The following is a 17,005-nucleotide window of genomic DNA, read 5'->3' as shown; positions in this document are numbered from 1 at the left end:
GGTTCAGTACTTTGAAAGGTCTAGTTTTAAAAACATTTACAAAAACCAAAAGGGAGAAATCATTTTGTACCAACAAAAAAAGTAGAACTAACTGGCGCGAAAATCCGCACTGAAACTTGGCATGTATTCTGAATCTGATCTGAATTATTTACTATAATATACATTACATTAAGTATACACCGAAACAGTTTCAAGTTATATACAAACCTCAAGAATCAAGGCCAAGGAAGAAATAGTTTAAAATATGTACTGAACACCTTTCAGTATCACTTGGATCATATTATCTGCATCTGTTCGAAAATGTGAATGAACAAGCACTCCAAAACCTAGCATCACAAGGATGATGCATAATTTAAGAAAAATAAAAAATATTTGGCTGCAACTTGAGCAGTCAAACCATGAGTTGAGCAGATGCACCCAATAAACTCTTACTATTTACTGATAAACCTGGAGTAATCAAATCAACAAAAGCTGTTAGGTGTAAAAGATTTCACAAGCATAAGAAAAATACAGAAATGCAGTGATAACAAGTCATGTTCTAAACTTCAAATTCAAAATTATTCGGCTTTTGCACAGAAACTAAAACCATGTCGAGGCCTGAATTTAAAAATTAAAATAATTGAATGAAGTGAATTAATACCTTAATAGACTTGTCAGCATATCCAACGTACAGTTTTCCTTGGCTGTATAATATAGCTGTAGCAACAGAGCTGTAAGGAATGGATCCATATGCTATGACATCCAGTTCAAACTCGTCTCCAGATAATTCCTACAATTCACTAACTTCTATAATGAATTTCTACGCTATTTGAATAATCAATATTAAATAAAGTATCATAAGCTGAGCAAATTGCCATGTAATTTCCAAAACAGAGCACAGAATTTTGCATTTCTACCTGTATATTAACACCTTTGTCCCAACCTCCTGTATAAAGACATTTTCCCTGCATACTCATTGCAAAAATGGCCCCATTATGCAATGTTTTGGAATTCATGAACACATCATTCCTCCAGACCTAAACAAACATATGATAAAAGAGATGTTAAACAATATTGACAGGAGTTAATTATATGGATCAAGTCCATATTTGACTTCAAGTGAGCTACAAAATTCATCATTAATCTTCAAAAGGGGAAAAATATGGAAAAATAAGAAACCTTTATGCATCCATTCTCATGTGCTGCAACAAGCAAATGCCTATCTACAGTAACAGCCAGGATAGACTTCATCTCCGGAAGCGTATCTTCCCCCAGAACTGTCAATGGACAGTGGTCATTTAGACTCCACAACCGAACTGTACCATCCCAACTACCACTGTAAAGAACCTCATCACACACAGCAAGTGTGGAAACTACAGACCTATGGCCAGTCATTGTGCATATCAAAGTTTCATCCTGGGAAAAGGTATAGAAACCCAAAGAATGCATTAACCAATGAAGTTTTTATTTTAGGTAGCAAATAAGCAATCAAAGAAAGAGAAAAACTCACCTTTAATGACCAAGCTTTAATTGTTCTATCTCCACTTCCAGTATAAAGAGAATGATTTTTGAAAACAGCCAAGGAGTGGATACCACTGAAACGCCAATCCTTCTTCTCATTCCATTTCCTCAAGGGATCTTGCCTAAGAGGGGAAGCAATTCCCCAAATAAATATGCCCCCTCCACTGTCACCACTTATGCACAATGGTTCTTCTTCATCTACATAAACTAGAGCCATGACTTTATTCTCATGACCTCTAAATGTATGTAAATGAGAAAGGTCCTACATAAATTTATGGTAAATGAGAAAAGCTCATTATAGCTGAGAGTCCGTGAAACAGCTTATACAATAACAACCACGCCAATCCATAGTAAAATATCACGGGCCTTCAAACTTTGTTATCATCATAAATAATGCTTTGATGTTGCATAACAATCTAGCACCCAAGAAGGTATTTTTTATTTATCCATGTAAGACAAAGAATGCAAGAATTCTAAATAGCACAAGGCAGGAAGGCTTGCAAAGTCTGTCCCGCTTTGTCATCCCTAAAATAAAGTATTCATGAAGCATTTTGTTTTATAAATTAGAATTCTAATATTGAAATTCCACTTCAGAGTAGACCTACTTAGTTATGCTTTGTATGCAAGTTTTAGCTTAAAGTTAAAAGGGAAGCCAGCAAATCACAAGTGGAAAAAAAAATCCCAACCATTTTCCTCTCTTTTCTTTTATTTATTTAGCTATTATCATTAAATATTTATCAGAAGGTATCCACTAATGGAGTCACATAGTGGGGAAAGAACCCTGAATAACTATTTTTCAGAAAATATCAAAGAGTTTTTTTAATTCTGACGCATTTACTGAAACGATAATGAAGGGATCCTTGTGCCAAGATTATAAATGAGATCATGCTATTTGGAATGTGCCCAGTCGAATGTTGACACATCATTTTGTTTTAAAATTGTTACCTGCAAGGACCATACGCGAACAGTTTTATCAAATGAGGAGCTGAACAAATACCCACCTGCAAAACTAAAGAAATACTCATCAGAACGAAATATAATTCTGCATTGCATAATCCCCACATTCTAACAGATCAGAACAGTACAAGTGAAACTCTGACCATGTATAATTGTATAGATGAAGCAGCCTAAATCCAGAAACTGAATAAGAGCTGAGTTTATAAGTTTCATTGAACCTTGTGGTTTCAAACTATTTTAATGCAATGTACAGAAAGCATGAGAAACTATGACCAAATCAATTCAAAAGCCTCACATTCAACTGGCATTCAAACAATCAAACCCATACCAAGTGTCAATTATCAAATAACTTATTTATCATTTGTTTCAAGGTCTTAAGCACACTTCAACCCACTTCAATATCAAAATGGAATGGAGTTATTATACACCCCATAACTATAGTCTTAAGGATATTGTCACCCAAACATTCAAAGTTTGAATATGTTTGGTAGAAATAGCAAAGTTTGAATATAAACTTAGAATTCACACCTCCAACAGCCAATCCACTGACGCAATCAAGATGGCCTCGCAGATCTTTGAGTTCAGTCAGTCCCCCAGATAAACCAGCAGCAAAGTCTTCATCAGACTTGTCTTTGCCATCTTGAACAAAATTTGGTTGACCACCAATTTCTTTTTCCCGCAACTCATGTTCTCGTGGTTCATCAGACCATTCCTTAGGCAACAGACACAGCTCGCCTAGAACCAAACAGTGACCTGCGCTATCCTTATTTTTTGTGACCTCTAAGTTACCCAGAAATTCAAATTGAGGTTTGACTAACGTATCCTGAATGGACTTCCTTACATCTACCACATCTGGACGGTTTCCTGGATTGACGTCCAAACATTTGCAAAGAGTCTTCCTCAGTGACAGATATTCAGAGCCTAGTTTGTCTTCCAAAAAAGAACTAACTTTCTCTACCCAACACACATAACTAGCTGTGCTATCACCACCATTTTCTTCAATCATTTCCAAGCTATTCCGAGGCAGCTCATTTCCAATAAGAAGCCACAGCAGTACACGGGCCAACGACCATACATCCGAGCCATACCCAATTGGATATCTCAAATGCCCACTATCTGGAGCAGATCTCCTCTTGTGCAGCAACTCATACAAAACCTCAGGACTTGCAAAAATCTCATTTTCCAAGCAATCTTTACACATTGCTTCTTTTTCATGTTTACCGGAAACAGCATGCAACTGCCTTCCCATCCCCAATACCTCATTCAAATCAACACAAATCCCACCGAGCTCATCAAAAGAGAAACAAGAAAGCCCCAAACAGCCAGCAACCAAACCCTCCAAATGCAAAGAAAGCACGGCTTCACATACACCCCTCCCAATCATTAAAAAACTAAAAATCCCACCTCCGTCCAACTCCAAACCACCCTCATTCCCACCAACAAACCCATTTCCCAATTCACCAAACTTGTCTAAAAGATTACCACTTTGCCTCTCACACACCATATACAGAGGCGCCTCCACCCCTTCACTCCACAACCCAAAAGCCCTGCACACCCTACTCTGCCTCACGGAAGCTTCTAGAATCCGTGCTAACTCCTCTCTCGCAACCTCGCTCATCCTCTCCAAACACTTAATCACCCAAGCAACATAACTAAACCTAAACTTAGAGTCATTCCCAGGAGATAAACAAACAATCGGAGCGAGACTCACGCAGCGGTTAACTCCGATATAAACCCTGCCCTTGGACGAACTGAGCTGGCCAAGACAATGATCTTCGGTTAAAACGGCGTCGTGCGGGAGAATCCAATTCTTCCATGCATCATAGAACTCAGGGGACCAGAACGAAGAGTGGTCGTAACCAGAATTGATCGTGGACCGTTGGTTGTGTCTGTGGGAATGTTTAGAAGGGGAAGGGGAATTTTGGAGGGAGAGTCTGAGGAGGTCGATGTTTTTGGGAAGAGAAGAAGGGCCTTGTTGAGAAGGATACTTCACGAGTTGGGTGCACGCGGGGCACCGAATAGTATTCGGGTACCGCTGCGGAAGCTCCGCGAGACAAGCTTCGCAAACGGAGTGCCCGCATGACAAGACACGAGGAATTGCGTCGCGGTCGTCGAAAGATTGAAGGCACACCGGGCACTCCGGCAGCTCCATTGCTGGCGGAGGTAAGCGAAGTTAGTAACTCAATTACAAAACCCGAAACTAATTATTCTAAACGATGTCGTTTGTTATGCGGGTTCTGTTTTTTATCTTTTACGCCTATTTTTTATGCATCATCACAAATTTCAGTGTTACGTTACCTGGCTGACCTGCCTCTGGTAGAAAAAATAATATTTAAAAATCTATTAAATATTATTTTTATGGAAAATAGTTTTTAAACACTGCTGCTGGCTGAAGATTTATATAGGATCCAATTCCTAAATTGCCCTAGGGTATTTGTCTCGTGAGTTTATTAAAACGACAATTGCGTGTTGCAGGAGATCTGAACCGAAACCGCTGCTTCCAATATACGGTGTGCTATTCCTCTTCCCTTTTTCTTTTCTTTTTTATCTATAAATAAAGTTTGTTTAGATAATATTTGGAAGAGTACTGATTTATTCACATCCTCTAACAATATTACAAATTTCAATGACGTGAGAGAGTAAGATTGTATGAGAATGAGCAGCGCGAACTTCAAAATAAAGTAAAAAATAATATATTGTGTCGGTTTTTAGAAACAACCGGTGTAATATATTTTTTTTTTTATTCAGAATGACCCATATTACATCGGTTAAGTCATCTAACCGATGTAATATATGTTTCATATTAAAAAAAAATTCATAAAGAGTGGGTGAGTCATAAACGTCACATAGGTAACTACTTACAGACACACGGGTAACCAGTTTTGCGTGTGTCAGTATATGTGAAGGAACTTGTAGCTGGGTAGTTCTGGTAGAGTTATTACACTGGTTAAGTCATCTAAGCGATGTAATATATGGTTCTTATTAAAAAAAATGATTTTTTTTTTCATAAAGAGTAGGTAACCTTAAACGTCACATAAGTAACCAATTTTATGTGTTACAGGTCATATATTATAATATAGAGTCAATGTCACACCCTCACCAAATGTCACGTCTGCAACGTCAATTAATGTCACGCAAGCGGTGTCAAGTCTGTGTTAGTGACAGAGTGTTAATAAAACATTTTTCTAAATGGAATTGGTTGGTATAATGATTGATGTGCGGTTGTTCGATTGTTTCTTTACTTTCTCATTATAAATCTTCTCTTCCTTAATTATTGATGTTCTCGGAGTTAATCTGGAAGAGATACTCCGACAAAGTAAGTATTCCGTATACAAAATTAAGAACTAATTAAAGTCTTACCTTACACCTTTGTAGATGTTTTATTTATAATGTTTAGTCATGAGTCATCTATTGTAATGGATCAAATCTATTATATATCATTGTTAGCTTTATTTTAAAGAGGTTCCTTGATTTCTCGAGATATTACCCAAGTGAAACGTCCCATATTTTAAAAGAGTTCTTAATTATGTTAATTTATTATAACTGTTTTAAATATATCATCAATCGGTTACAGACAACAAGTGACACTCTTTGTCTAGAACTATTTTCTGTGAACAATGCGAGACTTAGAGGGAATTAAATTGATTGATTAGATCTTGAATTCGTTGATGCCTCTGTTGTGCTTGCTTTGGGCGATTATTGAGTGGCATTCTTCATATCATAGACGACTCTTCTTGAACGCAGTGGCTTCTTTGTTTCCTTTTGACTAAGAGAGGGTGCTTATGCTGCATGTTTTAAAGTGCATAAACTACTAATTTCGTCCTTGAACTATTAACCTCTCGCATAAGTCGTTTCTAAAGAAATTTTTTAGTCCTAAGTTGATGTATAATAAAATTTAGGAATCAATTTTAGAGATTTTAATTTTTAGGATACTTCTCACCATGATTTTTCATACTTCTAGAACTAAAACAGTTATTTACACTTTAAGGAGTAAGATAGGATAAAAGGTAAAGGTAAAGTTAATACTTTGAAAATAAATTTGGTGTTTTACTTGTTTAAAATTAGGGGTGGCAAAGTGGGGCAGGCCATGCGGGTCGGTCCGCAGCTCGCGGTAAAAAACGCAGGGTGGGTTGACGTTTTCAATCCGCTGACCCGCATAACTCGCAGTCCGTGCGGGCCAGCAGCGGGGCGGGCTAGCCCGCTAGCTCGTAAAAAAAAAAAAAAATTAATTGACTTGACAGCAATGATCCAGTGGAGGAGTGACAACTTTGAGTGAAAAAAAATTAGGTTTTCACTCGAATCACAACGTAGTTACGTTGTTCCAAAAAATACACACAACACATGACGACGCACTCTTCTTTGCAGCGTCGCCGCTCGCTCCGCTTGCGACTCCGCGTGGCTTCGCCTGCAATTGTTGCGCACTACTGCCGCTACTGCCTCCACTCCTCCTCTATGTTAATAAAAAAATAAAATAAAATAAAATAAAAAACGGGACGGCCCGCATGCGGGACAGGTCATGAAAACTAGCCCGCATTTTGTATGCAGGGCGGGCCAACCCAGCTGGCATTTTTGTGGACCTAAGCAGGACGGGCCGGCCCGCTTTGCCACGGATTAGTTAGTTTTCATTTGACTTAAAATTAACATTTAAGTATATTTTTTGATAGAGTATGTTTTAGTGGATTATACTTGTAGCTCTAGAGATATGTGGCTGTTAGACACATGGCAAGTGTTTGTTTTAATTTTGGTTTAAGGTTCTTTATATACTTATGTGCTATTTCCATTTGCAACTGAACCTAAAAGCCTTAAACGCGTCGATTAGAATTAAAAAGTTGATGTAAATAATAAATTTCAAGGAAAAAAAATAGGATGCAAAATATTTCGTAATTAAGGATAACTATCCATACTTCAAATATAAGAGAATGTATCAGTTTTTCAAAACAATGTTTTTTTAGTAAATGCTTATGTTTCAAGTTTATGTAATTAATATTTTAACTTGTATGCTACTTAAAATAAATGTTTATTTTTTCTTACTAAAAATTATAATTCATAAATATTTATGAGTATGTATATTTTTTATTAGATTTAGATAAAGTAATTTAACTTATTAAAATTTTATGTAGCATCCAACGAAAATTTTAAAACCTCATTATGCCATTTTCACACATTTTCTTACGGATTTCAATATTTAGAGGTCATTTTTATATATTTTGGATTTCGAAATTCGGAAGGTCATTTTCATATTTCATTTAAGCTTTTGGATGATTATATCCAAAAGTGATTAATGAGCTTTGAATTTTCATATCTAGAATGGTGTGTTGTATATAGTGCCGAGGATTGAGATCCGAAACTCATTTATGTTTGCTTATGAATCTTGACATCCAGAAGGTCATTTATGCTGTCCAAATAAGTTTTCGGATGGTAAAATCTGAAAGTGACATATTAGTTCCAGACTTATATATCCAGAACTTTATAATTTGACTTACAGATATAAATATCTAGAAGACAAAAATTTAAAATCATTAAGGACAAAATGAACATTTCACGTGAGTGTATTAGACAGATCATAAATGATATGGTGCAGGAGAAACTGCCTTTCTGAAAATACTTTTCATTCTGGAAAAAAAAATGTGTTACGAAAATAAAAATTCAAAACACAAAAATCAAAATTCAATTCTGATAAAAATATTAGCAATGCAAAACTTTGTTTTGGAAAAAAGATCCAAAACATATTTCAGAAAAGAAGATTAGGATGTATCCTTTCCCCTCAACACTCTATTTCAAGAATGGTTATAAAATTTGTTATATTTTTCTTTATTAAATATCTTACTTATTAGTTTAACATGTTTTTTAATTTTTAATATGATAATACATCTAGTTTAATTTTATATAGAATGTTATTAAATTTTAAGAATTTTTGTTCCATTTTAACTATGGAGTTGAAAAAATGGTTTTGATGACAAAGTTGGGTTTGCAACAACATCTTTTCACCAATCCAATTCAAGATTCCGAACGCAACGGCGGCGTCACCACTATCAGCCACCATCAAACCACCGCGACCAGAAACTCTATTCACAGATACAAGACAGTCATTTTTCGGCATTCGCCACTTCAGACTTGAGCAATCACCACCATCTCGTTAGGGTTTGCAGATTCGCTATTGTGGAGCTTGCTTCAGGTGAATAATTTGCAACTCTTGCTTTGTCCACGCAATGATTAAGCTTTGTTCCCATAGAAAAAAAATATTATCCGAATGGGTGTTGTTTGCGAAAATGCACAGCACAAGTGAGGCGATTCAGGAGGTTGGAGAAGCGAGCGAGAGAGTGAGCAAAGTTATGATGACGTGTCCTACACTGGGACTTGACACTGCTCTTAATCAAACTGGAGTTAGAGTTTCCCCTGATTTAGTTGAAAATGTTCTCAAACGATTTGAGAATGCGGGCATGTCAGCATTTCGGTTCTTTGAGTGGTCAGAGAAGCAGAGAGGGTACTCACACAGCATAAGGGCATATCACTTGATGATTGAATCTTTGGCCAAGATTAGACAGTACCAGATTGTGTGGGACCTTGTTAATGCCATGAGGAAAAAGGGCATGCTAAATGTTGAGACTTTTTGCATCATGATGAGAAAGTATGCTAGGGCTAACAAGGTCGACGAGGCTGTTTACACCTTTAATGTTATGGATAAGTACGATGTGGTTCCAAATCTTGCTGCATTTAATGGTTTGTTGAGTGCTTTGTGCAAGTCCAACAATGTGAGGAAGGCTCAGGAGATTTTTGATGCTATGAAGAGTCGGTTTGTGCCAGACGCGAAAACTTATAGCATTTTGCTTGAGGGGTGGGGAAAAGCTCCCAATCTTCCCCGGGCAAGGGAGGTTTTTGGAGAGATGGTTCGTGCTGGGTGTGATCCTGATGTTGTTACTTATGGTATAATGGTTGATGTTCTTTGCAAAGCGGGGAGGGTTGATGAAGCTGTTGAGGTTGTGAAGGAAATGGATGAGAGCAATTGCAGGCCCACATCTTTCATTTATAGTGTTCTGATTCATACTTATGGAGTGGAGCACCGGATTGAAGATGCTATTGATACATTCCAGGAGATGGAGAGGAAGGGAATCAAGGCTGATGTTGTGGTGTATAATGCCTTGATTGGTGCCTTTTGTAAAGTAAATAAGTTTAAAAATGTGCATAGGGTCTTGCAGGAGATGGAGATCAATGGCGTTGCTCCTAATTCAAGGACCTGCAATGTTATCATAAGCAGTATGATTGGTCAGGGGCAGACAGATAGAGCTTTTAGAGTTTTCCGCCGGATGATCAAGTTATGTGAACCGGATGCTGACACTTATACAATGATGATAAAAATGTTTTGTGAGAAAAATGATGTGGAGATGGCTTTGAGAATATGGAAGTTTATGAAGTCAAAACAATTTGTTCCAAGCATGCACACCTTTTCTGCCCTTGTCAAGGGGTTATGTGAAAAAGGTGATGCTGCAAAAGCTTGTGTTGTGCTGGAAGAGATGATAGAGAAAGGAATTCGACCATCACGTATTACATTTGGGAGGTTAAGACAGTTGCTTTTAAAGGAAGGGAGAGAGGATGTGCTCAAATTTCTTCATGAGAAAATGAATGTTCTTGTCAAGGAGCCTTTATATGATTAAAAAGCATGAATGCAATTGGCAACTACAAACATATATCAAGCTTTGAATACTGATTTTGTTGTCAAAACAGTTTTGTATACTTGGGACTGCCTATTATGTAATACAGAAAGCAGACCACTTAACTTACTGGTAAACTTTTTCCTTTACTTTTCACACTGATTTCTGTTATTATATTTTTTATGTTGCTTCTTTTCTTAAGATTTTCCTTTTCATTTTGCAGGTATGCTGGTACTGCCGAGTACTTCCCAAATATGAAATACATTGATGATCAAACATTATATTTCAGGTCATTGCTCATGAGATCATAAGACCATTATCCACTAGATTTTCGAATGTGACTTGATGCTGTCTTGCATGTTATAGGAAAAAAGTTCCTCTAAAGTGACAATTTCTAAATTAGCATGGGTGTATTCACCCTTGAATTTTAGTGAGTTAAGATTTGATGCTTCATGATTGATGAAGTTTTATTGGAAAAAAATTGTCCTTAGCAGTGGAAAATATCTTTTAGTGAAGAAAAATCTAGCGCCAGTGGCTGTCCATGACCTCTGACAAATATCAGTGATGTCACTTACCCCGCTGGTAAAGCTCCCTTTAAAATTTACTTGTATTAGAATGATGTGCTTAGATTTCCAGTATGTTGTTTTTTGGGCCTAAATTTTCAGCTGTTAAAATGCCATTTGAAGTGGGTCTGCATTTCGTGATGTCACTTTGTTACTAGCTTATGTTGTATATAATTTAATAATGTTGTACATGATACAAATGTGTTAATTTTCTGCAAAACCGGAATCAAATTAGGCATTGTTATTGGGACTAGAAAATTAATTGTATTACACTTAGTTGGATTGGTTTTAATCCCTAGATTGAACCAAAATGACTTGCGTACCTCTGTCTTCTGTAGCTCTAATTTTTGTTATTCGTTTGTTTTTTGCTTAACAACTTTTACAGGAAGGGAACTTCTAAAGGCGGGGCTATTTCCGTTCGATTTGCCGTAGTTAGCCGCTATGCAATTTGTGTTGTGTCTTATGCCTGCACAGGCTTAGATGATGCTGATGTGCAGGTTTTCTTTATGCACATTAGAGATGTTGGGAAACACGATATCTAGAAGGTTAATGTTTGCTAGTTAGAAAAAAAATCCAAGACAGATATCTTACTAAAGAATTTCGGCTGTATGGTCTGGATTGCTATTTTTTGGATGGTATGGCTAAGGAGTTTAAATTTTGTCAACCTATAGTGCCTAACGGAGTTTATTGGGTAGATTTTGTGGGCAAAACATACTTTTGTACATCATAAGGGGTATTTTGGTAGGGTCGAATCCATGTAAAAGCAACAATAATCCAATATCCAACTATTTGATATCAGATTTGTACGTTTGACTATGTTTAGTGAAAAAACGATTTGCATGATTAATCTTTGTATTTTATGTAGATTTCTTGAATTGTAATCATGTTCAATTCCAATATTTCATTAAATTTTTCGTCGTACATTCGACGGGGGAAAAGTACAATTTTTTTTTCATGCGAAAGTTTTGCATTGAAAAAATTATATTGCTAATAAATATCCAAACGAAAAAATTTGGACGGCTTAGAATTTTTAAAGATCAATTTCCTTACGTTTAAATTTCCCTTAAATCCAAAAATGTCTCCCTTAAACACGAATCTCTGGGATGCATCACATCAGTTGCATGTATGCCACTCACTTCAAGGAGATGGGGAGTTCTTTTTCGCTCAAGTTGCTATGTGCTAAAAATATAAATGAACCCAGACCAAATGTCATCTTAGATAGAATTCCAAGATCCTGCCACAGTTAAGAAGTGGCACCGACTGATTTTGGCATTGCATACTTGGCAATGGCAGATATTGGCAGGGAACAAAATCCAGAACCATTCAGAAGTTGGATCCATCAGAAGTTTATATCCCTCGTTACTCATTCTGGCATTGAATTATTTGATGAATTAAACAAGCTCACCTGTGAAAAAATGACTGATCGGTTTTACGTTAGACGCAGATCGTTCAAATCATATATCATTGAAATTATAGAAATAAAAGTCAAACAAACTTCTAAAGCTCTCTTATAATTTATGATACTAAGGCTACAAAACTAATACTCTTGGATAATTTTCTAAAGATGCCTTTATAGGAAGAATACACATGCTTAAGCTCTTCCACTTTGCTTTTTAGTCCTGGTGTCACTTGTTGAAACAGCAGACCCAGAAATCTTGTTAACCTCGTACAGCAATCCAGCCGAGAACAGGAAACTGCATTTGTGCAAATATGAAGAACATCACCAAAGAGTTCATATGAAAATATGAAAATGATGCATTTTCAAGATTTTTAAATACTTAAGGATCCACAACTAGCCATCGTAATGCTAAGCTTGGATATGATTTCCTCTTTACAAGCCAGACCACGATAATGAAAATACTTTGCTACACCAGGCCATCATCAATTGCTACTATATTCTTCATAAGGATCCTTTTTGTTTCATTAAAACACATGTAACCTCTGAAATGTAAACATCCTTATGATTTTCTGCAATTAGCAAGCATATATTAAGCAGCTAAAACTAATGCAGACTCTCAGGACAGTGGTAAAATATGAAAAGCGATTTTCTCGAAAATATGTTAAATAGAAAGTGCACATCTCTGTTTATGTAGTTGATCTACCTTCTTTTAATAGAAAAAAGCGTCATGTACCAATAAGTTGTTGAGGTCATATAATTAACTAGGCTTTAATAACGTTTGCCAAGTTGCCAACAATATCAATTATTCTCAGTTTGCCCCACTCTCCTACTCTATTAAATACATCAGATACTGCACTTATCAGTGAGGTTCTTATTCATTCATAAGGCAAAAGAGGATCGATGGGAGCATACCAAGTAGTGATACAAACTCGGTGAACAGTGCTTGCAGCAATCAAAGCAACTGCTTCTGCAACTATGACTGAAAAATAAAAATTAATAGCTTCAATTTGCATAAACATAAAACACAATATTAGAAGTTCTGCAAGAGACACAACTCCTTATAGGAGTGAGACCTAGACAATAAAAATTTGCTGCTATTCACCTGCATGTGCCTCTATAATTGTTATTGCCAAAGACAAAATGTACATGAAAAAAATTTCGCCATTAACACACCAAATATAGATAGATTAATAGAGAAAAAAAAAACGGGATAAAAAATTAATAGTTCAAGATACGTAAAAAATTAAATTTTAAGGAAAAATCTAGTAATCATACAGTTTATTTTTTTACATAAGTATGTACACGAGCATATAAACTTCTATACAGTCAAACTTACTATACTAAATAATTATGAGACAAATGGTATGTAATACTGTAGATGTGCACATAAAAGGTATCACAATTTATAATATGGTAATTGTCTTCGACAAAACTGTCTATTATGACATCTTTTTTTATAAAGAATTGATATCTTTCTTTAGCCCTCTGTAAATGCTGGCACAATCTCGTTTGCCTTTTATAAATATTGGAGAATAATATAGTCTTCATATGTAAAACTGAAATAAAAAAAGCTCTCACAAAACAACAGGCTTGGACTTCTTTTCGCAAGCCAAAAAAGGGGAAAGGAAAGCATATTCATAACAGCCAAAAAACAGGCCAAATGCTGGTAGACAGGCATAAAAACTGGTGGAAACTAATAGCTAATGCACAAAAAGTGTATTACTAAGTCACTAACAAATAAGTGCCTTAACCTTAAGTAGTACGCTTCAAAGTTCAACATCACAAAATTGGAAGTTACAAACAGTAGTCATTCTGTTAAACTTGATTTTAAACTCCTTAAATTCCCTTGCTATAAATGATACCATTTGTCATTAATATTCACATTTCAAAACAATGTGTACTTACCAGCACCCCAACCGGTTTTTGCACCAATTGTTTCCTGAAAATTTCCAATGAACTGCAAACACAAATGTAATACCTTAAATTAACTTGAAAGATTTAGCCATGATGGAATTCTTGGAAGAATAATGAGTAGAAGATAATTAAGAGAAAACTACACAGATAAATATAAGAATTCACATGTTTCTCATTAAAATAGGCCACCGTGGTCCATCTAGCACTAGTGTGTGTGTGTGTGTGTATATATATATATATATATCAACCTACAAACTAATAGAAATAAGGACTTTCCAAAAATCTTATGGCTACACTTTACAAAATGTCCCTTCTCATAAAATTAGGAAGAATCATGCAGTGCATAATTTGTTGCCTTCTAGAGACAAACCGTTGTACAAGTATGTCTATGAATTATAGTGTATGCCCAAATAACCAAACAATAGTATCAAAAGGGCTGTAATGGAAAATGAATAAGTGATAAACGTTTTTTATTTTCTGATGTCATGAATAACTATTATGTTTCATTCCTTCTACCATATGATCTTATTACTCAGAAAATAACATAACATTATCAGCATATAAAGCTTCAAAGTGGACAAAATGTGCACTGATTGTGATTGAAGAGAAAGAAATCAAGAAACGGATTCAGAACTCACAGTTAGGACCACAAGAAATAGGAGAGAGCTGATGAAGCCTCCCAGTATAGTGAATAGTTCTGATGATGCTAGTTTCCCACGGTACATTTCTTGAAGGGAAAGAATGACTGTGAAGAGAAGAAAGGAATACAGCATGGAACTTCCAGATCCCGCCATGGCCTTCTCATTGCAAATTAAGCAACAATGAACACAGAAACAATTGTGAGAATAGCAGGAAAAAAATCACTATCACCTGTCACTCAGTTGCAAACGGAAATAGAACATAAGAATATAAAGTACCTTAAACCAAAATTAAAACAAACACTTGCCATGTGTCTAGCAGCCACATATCTCTAGAGCTACAAGTATAATCCACTAAAACATATTCTATCAAAAATCTACTTAAATGTTAACTTTAAGTCAAATGAAAACTAACTAATTCATGACAGAACATTCTTTTCAGTAGTATACGACAAGTCAAGCTCAATTAGTTTTAAACGAGTAAAACACCAAATTTATTTTCAAAGTATTAACTTTACCTTTACCTTTGATCATTTCTCTTAAGCACTCCTTAAAGTGTAAATAACTGCTTTAGTTCTAGAAGTATGAAAAATCATGGTAAGAAGTAGCCTAAAAATTAAAAAACCCTAAAATTGATTCCTAAATTTTATTATACATCAACTTAGGACTACATTATTAATTTAGAAACGACTTATGCGAGAGGTTAATAGTTCAAGGAAGAAATTGGTAGTTTATGCACTTTAAAACATGCAGCATAAGCACCCTCTCTTTAGCCAAAAGGAAACAAAAAAGCCACTACGTTCAAGAAGAGTCATCTATGATACGAAGAATGCTACTGAATAATCGCGCAAAGCAAGCACAAGCTTGAATGCCAGATTTCGCTTACAAGCAGCTGAAGCTACGAAGTTCGCGAACAACAAAAGTCAATAACCAAAGTTCAACGGATCTAACAATGTTATCAAGGCACATCGATCCCAAATGTATAATAACTGACCAAAAACCCTAACTCCAAGCTACGTAAGCCGAGTTTCATCAAATCCTAACAACAATTCGCCATTCAAACAAGCACAACAGAGGCATCAAGGAATTCAAGATCTAATCTATCAATTTAATTCTCTCTAAGTCTCGCATTGATTAACAGAAAACAAACAAGGAATAAGAGAAGCTTAGACGAAGAGCACACCTCAGATCGGAAGCAGCGGTTTCAGTTCAGATCTCCAGCAACACGCAATCGTCGTTTTAATAAACGCACGAGTCAAATACCTGAGGGCAATTTAGGAATTGGATCCATAAAAAGAATATTTAATAGTTTTATTTTTAAATATTATTTTTTTTCACCAGAGTCATGTCAGCAAGGTAACGCAACACTGAAATTTGTGTGAACTAGTTTTTTAACCCGTGTAAACTGCATACGATTATTTATTTATTTATTAAGTTTTAATTTTTTTAAATAATAAATTTTAGATATTACTTATAAATTAATTATTAATTATTAGTTTTTATAAAAAAACATAAATACTTAAATTAATTAACATTACATACGAGTATGTTTATAAATTTGATTAGCATGTAAAATAAGAATTATAAACTAAAAATATAATTTATATTATTTAAATATATGTATATATAAATAAAAATTTAAATAAAAAAAATTATAATACAAATATTAATATATAGAAAATAAACATCAAACCTATATAAATAAATAAAAAATCTAAATATACTAAAATTAATATAAATAATGCATAAATAGATCAAACACGTAAATAAATAAATTGTATAAAATAAATAATAATAAACAATTATATAAAAAAATATTCACCTTACAAGACGAATAACTCGAATTTTTATTTAGTATAGTGTTTCAAAAACAATTTTATCGTTTGAAACATATTGAATAATTTGAATATATGTATTTGATTTTTCGTTTGGTTTACTAATTGACTTTGTGTTCTTTATTCTGAACTCAATATAAGACAAAAAAAATAAAAAAAAACTTTCCTTTTGTTTTTCTACTTCTACCAATTACACACTTGCAATGAATTAACCTTTGACTATTTGTATTTCTATTTTGAGGAAAAGAAATGCAGGCTCAATTTGATTCTTTCTTCAATTGGTTGCTTAAGGCTCACAGTTCCTACCAGTGTACATATATTTTACATCCAAATATTTATCGTGACAAAAGAGGTTGAAAAATAAAAGAATTAGACAATGTATTGCTTTCCCATTATAATCAAACAATTCATTTTTTGATTGAAATTATGCTTAGTAGCAAGAATGCACCTGAATATCAGTTTTTAATTTCATATTACTCTATTTTAACGAGAATCAAACACAATTGCATTAAGAAAGATTCATGATGAATCTTCCAATTTTCATAAATTT

The 17,005-nt window shown here is 34.8% G+C and overlaps 3 protein-coding genes across 5 annotated transcripts; 1 reads left to right on the top strand and 2 right to left on the bottom strand.

Moving 5' to 3' along the window:
• Positions 1-84: 84 nt before the first annotated feature.
• On the bottom strand, positions 85-4,761 carry LOC150025214 (zinc ion binding protein). 2 transcript variants are annotated; one of them, XR_016515444.1, is made up of 7 exons: positions 2,986-4,717; positions 2,446-2,501; positions 1,490-1,762; positions 1,159-1,395; positions 897-1,016; positions 641-779; positions 85-447 (listed from the first exon to the last, which is right to left on the bottom strand). XR_016515444.1 is itself a non-coding variant. In XM_090294985.1 (7 exons), the coding sequence occupies exons 1-7, from the start codon at positions 4,607-4,609 to the stop codon at positions 436-438; spliced, it is 2,451 nt and encodes an 816-aa protein (XP_090151111.1). In that variant the 5' UTR covers positions 4,610-4,761; the 3' UTR covers positions 85-435. The 2 variants fall into 2 exon arrangements, 1 of the variants encoding a protein (XP_090151111.1); XM_090294985.1 differs by having other exon boundaries at positions 641-769; positions 2,986-4,761.
• Positions 4,762-8,216: 3,455 nt separating this feature from the next.
• APPR6 (Tetratricopeptide repeat (TPR)-like superfamily protein) lies at positions 8,217-11,516 on the top strand. Of its 2 annotated transcripts, none has more exons than XM_068626979.1 (3): positions 8,217-10,238; positions 10,330-10,688; positions 11,055-11,516. In XM_068626979.1, exon 1 carries the CDS (start codon positions 8,667-8,669, stop codon positions 10,107-10,109), a length of 1,443 nt encoding a protein of 480 aa, XP_068483080.1. In that variant the 5' UTR covers positions 8,217-8,666; the 3' UTR covers positions 10,110-10,238; positions 10,330-10,688; positions 11,055-11,516. The 2 variants fall into 2 exon arrangements, with proteins under 2 accessions (XP_068483080.1, XP_068483081.1); XM_068626980.1 differs by having other exon boundaries at positions 8,374-10,238; positions 10,330-10,395.
• A 598-nt stretch (positions 11,517-12,114) lies between these two features.
• Positions 12,115-15,942, bottom strand: LOC137822077 (keratinocyte-associated-like protein). The gene is made up of 5 exons (XM_068626981.2): positions 15,804-15,942; positions 14,621-14,779; positions 13,974-14,025; positions 12,981-13,047; positions 12,115-12,363 (listed from the first exon to the last, which is right to left on the bottom strand). Exons 2-5 carry the CDS (start codon positions 14,774-14,776, stop codon positions 12,261-12,263), a joined length of 378 nt encoding a protein of 125 aa, XP_068483082.1. The 5' UTR covers positions 14,777-14,779; positions 15,804-15,942; the 3' UTR covers positions 12,115-12,260.
• Positions 15,943-17,005: the final 1,063 nt, after the last annotated feature.

The sequence above is a fragment of the Phaseolus vulgaris genome, chromosome 9 (genome assembly GCF_051622355.1).
Source record: "Phaseolus vulgaris cultivar YP4 chromosome 9, ASM5162235v1, whole genome shotgun sequence".
NCBI classification, from domain to species: domain Eukaryota; kingdom Viridiplantae; phylum Streptophyta; class Magnoliopsida; order Fabales; family Fabaceae; genus Phaseolus; species Phaseolus vulgaris.
The sequence above is the reverse complement of the archived record's forward strand: the minus strand, read 5'-3'. Positions and strand labels throughout refer to the sequence as shown.

What these genes read in the sequence shown, in the direction of transcription:
- APPR6 (XM_068626979.1), top strand. Translation starts at nt 8,667, where the DNA reads ATGATTAAGCTTTGTTCCCATAGAAAAAAAATATTATCCGAATGGGTG.
- LOC150025214 (XM_090294985.1), bottom strand. Translation starts at nt 4,609, where the DNA reads ATGGAGCTGCCGGAGTGCCCGGTGTGCCTTCAATCTTTCGACGACCGC. An exon ending in TTCGCGTATGGTCCTTGCAG is followed by an intron (nt 1,763 to 2,445) that starts GTAACAATTTTA and finishes AAATTTATGTAG; the next exon opens with GACCTTTCTCATTTACATAC. An exon ending in TTAAAGCTTGGTCATTAAAG is followed by an intron (nt 1,396 to 1,489) that starts GTGAGTTTTTCT and finishes ACCTTTTCCCAG; the next exon opens with GATGAAACTTTGATATGCAC.
- LOC137822077 (XM_068626981.2), bottom strand. Translation starts at nt 14,776, where the DNA reads ATGGCGGGATCTGGAAGTTCCATGCTGTATTCCTTTCTTCTCTTCACA. An exon ending in TATTTCTTGTGGTCCTAACT is followed by an intron (nt 14,026 to 14,620) that starts GTGAGTTCTGAA and finishes TTGTGTTTGCAG; the next exon opens with TTCATTGGAAATTTTCAGGA. An exon ending in CGAGTTTGTATCACTACTTG is followed by an intron (nt 12,364 to 12,980) that starts GTATGCTCCCAT and finishes GCACAAATGCAG; the next exon opens with TTTCCTGTTCTCGGCTGGAT.